Consider the following 12,458-nt stretch of genomic DNA (forward strand, 5'->3'; position numbering starts at 1 on the left):
GATTTGAAACATGTTTCCGAAACGGTTAAATTCGAGTTGATAAGGAATAGAGAATCCCAAGACCGGAAACGCCAGTTACAAAAATAAAACTTTTCCCGATTAAATAAAGTTTCTTAATTTTAGTTTGAAGTTACAAACCGGAAGCATTTTTTCTTCTTTCCTCACACTTATCACATAAACTACCCAGGCGCTTGTTCATCCTGCTGCGAGTGTGAATCACCTGTCAGTGCTCCCCTTCGCTACAGAAGCAACTCCTCTTTTCTTCTCGCGGAGAAAGTGAACAGAAAGTGTATTTTTTTTAATTCTTTCGCGAATTCTCTGTTAAAGTCAGAGCGGGGGGAGACGGACTAACAGTGTTTCAAGGAACGGGCGCGTCTTTGAGGTCGCCGTGAATTCCAATATTATTATTTTTTTTTAACACAGAAAATGTGCAGATTGCACTGACTATCATATGCACGATGAGGTACGGTTTAGCGGTTCTCTCTGCAGGGTTTTCGGGGTTGCTCAGTTTTTGCTTCCTCGCCGTATCAATTGGAACTGATTATTGGTACATTATCGATGTGAATAAACCCAATTACACCGACTCCAAGGATCTGAGTTCCTACTCCGGACTGTGGAGAATTAATGAAGGTATGTGGGGTTTTTTTTTGCACTGAAAAGCAGGACACAGATAAAAATAAGTTCCTCCAGATTTTTTTTTTTTAAATCTTTGTTGTTGTTTTTTGCACATGCTTTGATGTATTGCTTGGTGTAATCTAGCATGCGATAAAATGCCAAAACTTTGCCCCCTCGAACCCTCTCCAGAAAAAAATAAAATACATTTTAAAATCGTATCTTGTATTGATGAGGTGTGTGGATTAGAAGTGACTTTTCAAATATTGCTTTCAACAACAATAAGATACAACTTGAGACTGTACCACAGAGGCAGAAAACTGTCAATGGAAAAACCGTATCGCCACTCATTTGTGCGGGCGGCACAGAAATTCTATTGAGAGAATACTGCAAAATGAAATTGGGCGTAAAAATCCCATAGTGCTTGCAGCCTGACCAGAATACATGTCACGTTAAAACGCAATTGTCATGACGACAGACTAGAATGCAGTTTTTTTTTTCTTTAACCAAGCTTCATTTCGTGCTTTTCATCCTTCAGTGTGGGCCACTCCAAGTGACTTGAATAGCAGTCACATTGACATGATAATGCAAGCCCATTCAGGCTGATCACACAGCATCAGGAGAAATCAGTGCTTCGGTTCTTTAGATCGATGTGGTGACGTGGGAGCACAACCTTCAGGGTAAAAGACTACAACTTTACGACTCGCTCATACTGTGCATTTTTTCCATAACATACGATGCAGTGCACAGCTTTCATTACCATGACAACCGAGGGCAGACCTGGGTTGCAACACAGGTAGCGCTAATAGATGTTCTGGGGTGTGTGAGGAAATATAAGTCAGGCCCTTGAAGACCGTAAAAGCGTTGATTGTATTTTCACTCACGGTTGCAGCACTTCATCTCCAACACCATTTTGTACTGAAATGCCACTTGCTGTCAGTGGCTCCACCTGAGGGTTACCTATAAATTTGCTGACCACACCATTGGCTGCTTCAGATGGTAGTACAGTGGTGCATCTACTTATGAAAGTAATTTGTTCCAGAAATAATTTCATAATGGGAATTTTACATTAAGTAGAGATACTTTTTGTATGGAAATAAACCAATGAGTAACAAGCTAAAAAAATGCTCTCAAACCCTTTAAATTAATATAAATACATTCATTTTTAAAATGCACCAAAAACTGCAACAACTAAATCTTAAATTACATTAGTGCACATTAATCATGTAATTCAAAGTATATCATGTTAATAATAATAATAATAATAATTTTTAAAAAGTCTCCTGAACCCTTTACACGAAAATTAATTGTAGCGGTTGACAATATCCATGCAGTTCATTTGTTTGCCTTGAGATGGCACTAATAGTGCTAATAGTGAGTGCAGAAACCTTTTAAGGTCGTTTTATTTGTGCATATCCAGTTTACATTTTCAGTGGTCTAGGTAACCATCTACAAGTCAATTAGCATTTAAACAAGAGATTAGTGTGTTAGCTCACCAATGTTAGCATACTAGCTTAGTCTTCTGTTGATTATATAACAGACGTGGGGCGCAGAATTTTGTCACAGTCTATTTTACAATCGCATTCCAGTGTTTTTTATGTCTTTTGTTAGAGTTTTAAACATTTGAATCATCTATTGTGAATAAAACTGCATGCAAGGACAAAGCAAAAGACGAATTATACACCTTATTTCTTATATATTAATTACACTAGTCAAAATGCTCTTTGTACTGTTATTAAACTATACACATTAGCTAATGAGTAACATTAAATATTACACAATGTACCAAAGAATATTGGGGCATGTATTTCTTTAAGTCTTAGGTCAGTTTTCTACTGACCGGTTTAATACAAATGAATTATGATATCCTGAAATGATGGATTTTTGTTTTGATCTGCCACTTCAACATTTTATTGGTCACCCCTATGAAAAATGTCTTAAGGTGCCGCTACTTGTTTTCAACGGAATATGACATTATTGTTGCTCAGGGCTTCGGTAACAACCAATCACAACTCATCAAATGCCAAAAAGGTCACCCCTTGAGATGGATAAAAATGAGTTAATTTTGCGATATTATTTCAAATGAACGGGATTCTCATCAAGAATATTTTTGACTAGAATTCCCCTTTACATTTCGACCAGAATGAGGTTTTTACCCAGGGTGAATTCTTCGCGATGACAATTGAAGTTCCATCTCTGGCTGTGTGAGGCTCTCACATTCATCAATCTCCTGCGATGAGTCCAATCTCCTCTCAACATTTTCTCTTGACATTTTCAGGAGCAGGCAAGAGTTCCATCATCTCTTCCTTCACGGCAAACATGTCAGCCCTGTCTCAAGTGGAGAGGCACCTTCTTGGTGAGTGCACTGTTTTTTTTTTTGTTGTTTTTTTTTTTTTTTTTGGGGGGGGGGCAGACAGACGGAAAAAAATCCACTGAGAAACACAAAATGATGTTTATAATGTGACTCAACTATCAGAGGACTTCTAAAAGGGGCATTAACTATCGTTACTGGTTACTGGTTTGTTCCCTAACACATAACGGAACAGAAAATAGGCAACCATTTTTATAACAGAATTCCAAACTAAAACTAAGACAATGTGTTATCATGGAGGTCAGCAGAAATCAAAAGAACTAAAAATTTAAACATTTAAATAACCAATTATCAAAAACAACCAAATTTGATCATTGATTAGTTGATTAATTGTTGCACCGCTTGAATATAAAGTGCTCAAACTGACTCATATGTATCAATTGTGCACAATAAAACCACAGAAAATATTACATCATTATGTGCCAGACATTTTCTGACTCTCCTTTATGCTAAAACGTGTGAATAAACATTCAAATAAATAAAAACTAGGGATTGAATGTCTAAAGTCGAGATTCTTGAAAGATACGTAAAGATACACCCTTGGGAGTGAATGAGTTGAGTATCCTATGCACACTGGCATTTGCTGAGCAGCTTGTGGGACATGCCAAAATGATGTCCATCATAGAGCAATTTTAAGAGACTTATGACTATACTGGAATGTGTGTGCAAATTTATAATCACTTTTCTTACTTTTATGTATTTTTATGATGTACATTTGAGCAGAACACCTATGGCACTTAATGGTAACAATCCTGAGACACAGCCTATTTATTTGTTCCCACTGCTGTGTCCATTTTGTCATAGCATTTAGTCTTCCAGAGCTACGATATTTTCAGGGGGGGTGCTGTGTATGGCCATGTCATTTTGGGCCGTGACAGCAACGTCTCCCTCACTCGCACGTGCAAAAGGAGACTTTTTCAAACTTTTACGTTATGTTACGTTCTCATATTGCTGTCAAATGAATGCGACCTGTCCGTTCAGACTGAAGTGGCCCGCCAAAAGACGTATCGGATTTAGTACAACGTACCCAAGTGGCCTGGATCGCATTTAAAAAAAAACAACAAAAAAAACGTATGTGTTGTTCCACTGCCATCAAAAGATCAGATTCAGGCGGGATAGGGTGAAAGAAAATCTAAATTTTGTCACTTCAGGTTGCAGTGTGAACTTCACCTCGGTTTTTGTACGGTAGCTACAATCATTCAGAAGACATAGACAAAAAAAAAAATGGCTGTGCCTCAGGAGCATATTGGCCTATGTGTCAGGACTTGCCATACTGCTCCACTTAGCGCCATCTGCTGGACGTGGTCAGTCACTGCCCCCATTTGGCTTTCATGCAAGTGAACTGTAATGACAATAAGCAAAAATCATTTCTTATTATCACAGTACATCTTTATTCAGACCCTCATCAACTACAGTACTTAATGTGTTCTGAGTACAAATCATTTTGTGGAAAGCAGCACAAAATGACTGAAAATAAAAGCAACACGTGATTCAAAACAGAGCGCTCTCCATCCCATTCCCATCACAGGTAATGATATGTTGGAATGGGCAAATGGACAACTGAAATCACATATTCGACTTTGAGCATTTGTATTTTCACCAATTGTCTATTATTAAGAGAACAAACAACCCCAAGGTGCAGCTTGCACGACAAGAACACAAAGTACTTGTATTGTGTTGTGATAAATGTGTGATCACGTGTGTGTGTGTGTTTTCAGAGCTGCACAAGGCGGTGGTCATCATATTGCCGCTGGGCTTGGTACTGCTGGTGTTCGGTTGGATTTTCGGGCTCGTCAGTTCATTGGCCAGCAGCCCGAAGCTGCTGAGCGGAACCGCATTCTACTTTCTCATCTGCAGTACGTCCACACGCCAGATTAGTTTCCTTCTCTTCAGGTTTAGCGTTACTTGTGTAATGGGTGGGCTGAGGCGAATGCTTTGTTAGCTTCCAAGTGAAGAACCTTGAGAGTCCACTACCACGCTGCACAATGGCATAAATTCCATTTCTTCTTGAGGCGGCTGTCAGAGCCTGATTCCTGGACAGTCAATACATTGCTAATGTGTCCCTATCCATTCCACTGACAGCATGAAGGGGAACAGGTGGCGTATATTACAGTTGACTGAGGCATTAGTCACCATATCACTTTTATAGCAGTGCGATCTCGGGTTACAAATCCTGAAAGTTGATTTCATGGACTCGGCTTATTATCCACTACATTCTCAAGAATAAGCTAAATTATATCAAAGATAATATGGATTTGTAATTTAAACACCCATCCTTCCATTTTTCTATCGCGCTTGTCCTCATTAGGCCTGCAGGAGAGCCAGAGCCCTATCCCAGTTGACTTGGAGCGACAGAGTGGCCAAGACAGGAAATACTGTATAGATTCATTCGCACTTTTGTATTCACACCTGTGAGCAATTTATATTCTGGAATTAACATCACTAATGTTAGGGAGCTGAAATACCAGGAGAAAGCTGTGAGCACATGTAAGAGCAGAGTTGGATGGATGGATGGATGGATGGACGATAGATAGATAGATAAAGATTCATTAAAGATGGATAGATAGATAAAGATAAAACTGCTGTGACAGTCACATTTTGAGATACCTCCAGATTGAGTGTAGAATTCGAATGCGCTTTTTTATTTTTCCGGAGACATGAGCCCGATTCTGTGAAAAAGCATGTTTTATATATATATATATATATATATATATATATATATATATATATATATATATATATATATATATATATATATATATATATATATATATATCCATTCATCCATCTATTTTCTATAGCGTCTTATCCTCACGAGGGTCGCGGGCTTGCTGGTGTCTATTCCAGCTGCCTACAGGCAGTACCCGAACTGCTTGCCAGCCAATCAAAGGGCACAGAGAGATGAACAACCATTCATGCACCCAATCACACCTAAGGATAATTTAGATTGTCCTGGATTTGAACTGGAGCTTTTGAACCGTGAGGCGGACGTGCTAACCACTATTCCACCGAGCTGCCCTTTTGCTTTCAAATTGAGCCATGTGGGATTGAATCAAAACTCAATCAAACCAAATTGAATCTGCGAAGAAACAAAATTTGAACTGATAGAGGCTGGATGTTGGGAAGCCATCAAACAGTGGGTTTCAGAAAATTTGCTCGTGTCTCAAGACAAAGAAACAGCAAATGGACTGCTCATATCTCAGTGCAACAGATGAATCCCCTTTCCCCGTTCGAATGAATTCCATTTCATGAAAGGATCGGCTCTGGCTGGGGAATTTATTGCCCGATAGGAGGAAAAAGCCAAATTTGAAATCGTGGGTTTCGGTCAACAAAACACGGTAACGAGAACCGCCATGCTGCTAAATGGTCATGCGATAATGAGTTTTCATCTGCAACTTTCTACCGGCAAGGCTTCATGCAGCGGCCGAGTACTGTAGTATTGGCATCGGCCATAAAGTAACTCTTGAGAAATGGCTGTTTGGAGGGAGAGCGCCACATAGATGCACAAATCTGTCAAACGGAGATGGCCCTTCACTCGAGCATCTTCCAGGGCACAGACGCTTCATTTCATGCGCAGCATCAATTTGTCTGCGTTCTGCACATCTCCCGCGGCGTGAGACAAAAAGATCACAAGCCTTTTCAGATCTTCCGCGGAACGGGTGATGGCTTTTTCTAATGTACTCTTTCATAGGGTTGTTTCTGTTGTGTGAATAATGTTATTCTGGGGTCCAAAGGTCTTTGAAAGCATCGCCGTGCCATTTCACGCTGCTTTTCTAAATGCTGTTTTGCGTTGTGGCGTTTGTAAACAACACCTTTGCATGATTGCGAGTCAAGGCAGCCTTCTAGTCCAATACGAGGTGAAAATAAGTTTGGCACATTGATGTCAGAAATTGCGGCGAGCTTTTTTTTCTTATGGGAAACGCAGTAAAGTGGATGCAGCTGCTTCAAAATCAGGCTGCAGTCAAATTTTGCTTTCTAACCCCTTTCAGAGAAGCCATGATTATTGCGATCCTTTATGATTTAATCAAGAGGCACGTGCTACACGAAGACAATGATTCACCGGCAACTCCCTTGTGGCAAATTGAATATTATGGTTTAACTCTGCTTTCAAGCACTGTTGTTTCAAGCACGATTGTCATGCGAGACAATTGAGCCGTCGAAAGAGGTCAAAGACAATATTACGCTGATAAATTACAGCCTTAATGGAAAGCTAATCATTCTAATAATGAGAGTGCCAGTTTTTGTTTTTCATTAGCTTGAGGCAGAGGGCAGATGGCTTTGTTTTGAAACTTAAAACTAATCAAGACAGGGTTATCATTGTACAAGTGCTCTACAATAAATTTCACCGCATCGAGAAAAACAACAAAAAAAAACCCCTGTAATTCTCTTCATTAAATCTTTCATTCATATTGGTCTGTGAAATTCAGGTTTGTAAGGTGCAGCAATGATGAACAGATCTCAGTAGATGGTGGCATTACGTCACTATGGAGTTTAGCTCAGCACAGTTTCTTATGTAAATAAAGATTAGCTGGCGAATGTCGTTTTATCACGGAAGTGGGAGAACATTAGGAACCTCACACTCAGAATAGCTTTTACAAAGGACTGCATGTATAGTGAATTGAGGGTATAGCGCAATTTTTTTTAATCGTCCAAATGGAGATCTTTAGTTTAAAATAAACGCTAGTGCATTGAAAATGGACTACAAATGCATCTTCAAAGCAAAGAGTGCGGCGTAGGGGTGGGGGATTAAAGTGTTTCATGAGGCTTCGTTTTCCAATCACATCTAAAAACCCTGAGAACCGTTATTGCTTCAACATACTTTCTTTTCGTCAAGGGGTCAAACTCAAGGCCCGGGGGCGAGATACGGCCCACCACATCATTTTATGTGGCCCGCCAAATGCTGATTTGACTTCAAGTTTCTGGCTAAAATACTGAACTTGCAAGTTGTCTTAAAAAAAAAGAAAAAAAACATTTTTTTGTTTCCCAATCTGTCTTTTGAACAATTTTACCGGCCTGTGATTACAAAACTAGCTAAGTGTGTGACTAATTCACTTCAAATTTATTCCAGCCCTCTGACAGAAACTAGAACTACAATTCGGCAATAAAAAGAAGTTTGACACCCCTGCTTTACGTTAATCACTACTTTCCTAATTCCCCTTTGGCGCTATCTTGTTGGATCTTGGGGTATAGATCAAAAACACAATATAGATATTTCAGCAAATAGGATAGCTTCCACAGTTAAAAAAAAAAAAGGCGTAGCGTAGCAACCCGTGAAATAGGTTTCAACTATACCAATGAATTATTCTCGCTAATGAATTCCTTCTGTCTTTTTTAACTGTCTAGGTCTCTTCACCCTGACTGGTGTTAGCCTCTACATTGAATACTCTAACAAAGCCATGGAGGAGTTCCAGCGGATCGTGGCCCCGGAGGAGCTCGCATATGTTAAGGTGTCCTTTGGCTGGTCCTTCGCCATGGCGTGGCTGTCCTTCGCTCTGGAAGTGACCGCCGGCTTGCTTCTCCTTCTTGCTGCCAAAATCACACAAATGAAAGGACGCTATGATTGCGGCGTCTCCGTCACTTTGTGAATAGGCCCGTCACTATCATTACTTTGTCGACTTTGGTTTCGATTTAAAAAAAAAAAATGCAGGCAGTTATTTTGGGGCCCGATAAATGGTCATTTAATTTGCATGTGTTTTTAGACGTCAATATTCTCACTCAACTTTTTTGCTGCTGTGGAAATTGATATTCACGAGCACGTTAGCGCTTAAGAAAAACTATTGGTTTCAACTTTCCAAATACCCCATTTGGTTCGCATGTCACGTCCATCCATTGACTCACTCTAATTTTTTGGTGAGGCACAAAACGTATACATTTGCAACTATGCTAATGCTAACCAATGTTTGGCTAACAACGATCACCCCCCAATTTATTTGCTTGTTTCTAAATGCACTTAGGGTATTGGAAACATTCGTTGCGTCCATAGGAACTTAGAGAGCTGAACAACCGCCACCAGCTACTTGTTTCAAATGCCAGAATTGACGGCGAGTTAATTCAGAATGCCAACTGTATAGCTCGAATGCAAGACATGCGCATCATATTTTTATAATTACCGTATTTTTTTTAAAAAGCTGATGCTGCGCCTTATAATCAGGTGCGCCTTATATATGGATCAATACTGAGAGTGGGATTGGTAGATGGGGAATATAGTGATAACGTAAGCTTTACCTGTTTCTTTTGTGTGTTTACAGTTGAACAAGGTTGGTCATATTGACATTGAGTTATTATGCTATTGAGAGTTTAGAGTTATTATTTGAGTTATTATTCTTATAACTTTGAGTATTACTATATTGTGATCGAAAAAGGTTTAAAATATGTCATTAATTGAAGGTGCGCCATATAATCCGGTCCGTCTTATGTATGGAAAAAGTTTTAAAATATGTCATTGAGGGTGCGCCTTATAATCCGGTGCGCCTTATAGTGCGGAAAATACGGAAAATATTATCATTATTATTATTATTTAATAACTTGAGATTTTAATTAAGATAATACTGACTTGGTTACTTGGAAAGCTTTGTTGAGCCAAGGGACATATTTTACAGTAGAAAAAGTTTACGGCTAAAAAAAAAAAAATAGATAAAAAAAATACACGATATCATCATTTATCGTGATGGTTTCTGGAAAATGTTATCTAGAAAAGTTTGTTGTGACTAGCCTATTTGTGAAAAGTCTGGAGGTATTGCAGGCGACCTTTTATTAAGCCACGCCCCCTGAGGAGGCTGACTGGCCTATCACAGCAGAGCACAAACTGGAGGCAAATCCAACCGACGCAATCAGACTAGGCGCGCCCCTCCCTAATGACACGCACATTACAAAGATTCAAACATCAACCTCAGAATAGTAAGGTTGAGCAAAAAAAAAAATGTTAATTAACTATATAATTATATTATTTATATAAATAAATTTAATTCCTTATTTATTTATTTAAACCACTTTTTTTGTTGCGTTTCCAAAGCCCACAAAGTCGTATAAATGCAAGCGCCTGATAAAGCACTGCACACCCTTCTGCCTGCTGCTTCAGTCTAAAATGTCATTTTTCCCCAAATTTGATAATGTTCCTCCAGGGAGTGCAGACAGTGTCAGTTCCCGGAGCTTGATTAGCAACAGTTACCAAGGGGGAACGGGTCTTAGCCAAAGGTCAATAGCTGTAAGAAAAAATGTGCGACAAAATCCCGCATTAGTCTCTGTGAATATTGTAATTTATGTTCAATTTTATTTGACAATGTTAGTGGATCTATTGTACGTTTAATTTGATTTGGTATTGTATATAAACATATTATACATTGAGTGTAGTCGTGTGATTAGATGTTGCACCGAGCTGAATGTACGATAGCTTTGCATTGCACATTCTGTTCAGTTTTAAAGTATTGATCATTACACAAATCCATTCGTAATTATAATTATATCGGCAGACAAACAAAGCAGAAGTAACAGTAATACTTGTAATCAATTGAGATTTACTGAAGCAGTGTTGCGCTTCAATCAAAATGTCACAGGAGACAAAAATATTATGAGTGTGTTTGTATCATATAATAATAGGGTCTCAATGTAAACAGAGGAGCGCGCGTATCATGGGAAATCACCACGTCAGTCGAAGCAAGCATGAATCAACTCGAACAATAAGCGAAGGAAAGTTGCAGGATTTCAGGGGAGATTGCTTGTTAATAACGCTGTGAAAGGCAAAATTATTTCGAGGCAATAATGAGGGTTTGAGGACAGAACCCTGTGGAATCTCGCAGCTGATTTTGCATTCAAAACGGAATGCCTTTGCCACTAAATTGCTCCAGTCCTCAATCTGATAGCCAGTGATGTCAAAAGCATATACATTTCCCATGGGGTGAATCACAATATTATACAAGAAATTCTAGATTTGCTTTAGATGGGAGTCCAATCAAAGTACGGTATTGATGTTGTGTTATCGTTGTTGTAACCAAACATATTTATAAATGTTACATGTTTATTTTAGATTGATTTATTTTTTGTTGCGTAAATGTGTTTTTATCGTTCTGTAAAGCTGCAACACTAAACAAACCATATCAGGGAAGGCTACAAATCCAAAGCCTCTTCTTCCACTATTTTGGGCTCCATCTCACAGCTACCTAAACACAAACAACCCAGCCATGAAAATATAAACAATAGTAATATTTGGAGCGTTTTAAGGTGGAAGAAGAAAATCGTGATCAAAATTTGCTCAGTACATGTAACATCTGTCAAGTAACAAGAACTTGAGGATCATTTGTCATCGAAAATGACACATTCAGTGGACCTTGATGTTAAAATGGTTTGTTGATGATAAATAAAGTCATCTTACTTAAAAATAATGTATTTTTGTTTCAGTAGTGATGGTCTGAGCACAGACACTTGAACGAACCTTGACAAGATCAAAATAAAGGCTACCTTGATGGACAGCCCTCAGTGGGATATCGACTTTAATACAATATTGTTAAAGAAAGCTGGAAAGATAAGGGTTCCAAACATTGACCCCTGTGGAACGTCACCAGCGATTTTTCATTTTTCATTTATTTCTACATGGGTGATGGTGATGAAACGTGCTCTTTAATGATATCGGTGTTTATCAGCAATGATGACTGAGGCTCAATCGAATATGCTTCATATACATTTGCAGAACATAATTAATATGCCATGCGCTCACTGTTCTATTTGCGGAGCGTGTGGAGGCACGAAACTCTCCGAATAGACTTCCTGCTCCTTCTTTGATAAAAGCCACACAATGTACAGCACAATGGAGGAGATTGTATAAAGAGCACGGCGTGAGCCGCCTCCATCTTTGTCTCGATCATTCCACCGACCAATAAGTCTCCTTCGCACGCCTTCCGGGCTTTTATTTCTATAGACAATGAACAAATGGTCTCCTCGGGGCTCGGCTCCATTTTATCTCCACAATGCAGCTTCCAAAACAACCCAAGTCCAATTACCAAGCCATGTTAGTCTGGTTAAATGAAGCGAGCAAATAGTGCAAGGTACGCCGAAGAAGCGGTGGCCATATCATCTGTTGGTAGCAACACATTTGACGCACCGGTGCAATAATGCCACCATATACCATTGCCTCTTATTTGATTACGGACAGCCCCCTGCCGGGAGGCGGGTTCAGTCCGGGGTGACGGAGCTCAGCGCACCACCGTGACATTTCCACCTTTCTTTTGAAGAACTGAGCTTGTTAGCAGCTTCATCAGCATTCATTCGAGGCTCACAGAGTGCGGGCTGATGAATGCCAGCTCTAATGTTGTTTGGCATGGTTACATGTATTTGGACCGGGTCAAAAGAGGAACCGGTTGATTGCTTTAATACTCAGTCCTAAAACTCACACTTTGAATGCGAGTGGCTGGAAAATGCTTCTCATCATTAGCGAACGAAAGTATATAGTTTGATGTTGTGGGCTTCGTATAGCGACTGGCTG

At 39.4% G+C, this 12,458-nt stretch overlaps 1 protein-coding gene across 1 annotated transcript; it reads left to right on the top strand.

The window, feature by feature from the left end:
- Positions 1-219: 219 nt before the first annotated feature.
- Positions 220-11,361, top strand: LOC148410438 (transmembrane protein 235). The gene is made up of 4 exons (XM_088437335.1): positions 220-630; positions 2,891-2,968; positions 4,702-4,839; positions 8,327-11,361. Exons 1-4 carry the CDS (start codon positions 459-461, stop codon positions 8,566-8,568), a joined length of 630 nt encoding a protein of 209 aa, XP_088293461.1. The 5' UTR covers positions 220-458; the 3' UTR covers positions 8,569-11,361.
- Positions 11,362-12,458: the final 1,097 nt, after the last annotated feature.

Source organism: Hippichthys cyanospilos, chromosome 16 (assembly GCF_059441005.1).
Source record: "Hippichthys cyanospilos isolate Australia breed blue-spotted pipefish chromosome 16, RoL_Hcya_1.0, whole genome shotgun sequence".
Classification (NCBI taxonomy): domain Eukaryota; kingdom Metazoa; phylum Chordata; class Actinopteri; order Syngnathiformes; family Syngnathidae; genus Hippichthys; species Hippichthys cyanospilos.

What these genes read in the sequence shown, in the direction of transcription:
- LOC148410438 (XM_088437335.1), top strand. Translation starts at nt 459, where the DNA reads ATGAGGTACGGTTTAGCGGTTCTCTCTGCAGGGTTTTCGGGGTTGCTC. An exon ending in ACTGTGGAGAATTAATGAAG is followed by an intron (nt 631 to 2,890) that starts GTATGTGGGGTT and finishes TGACATTTTCAG; the next exon opens with GAGCAGGCAAGAGTTCCATC. An exon ending in AGTGGAGAGGCACCTTCTTG is followed by an intron (nt 2,969 to 4,701) that starts GTGAGTGCACTG and finishes GTGTGTTTTCAG; the next exon opens with AGCTGCACAAGGCGGTGGTC.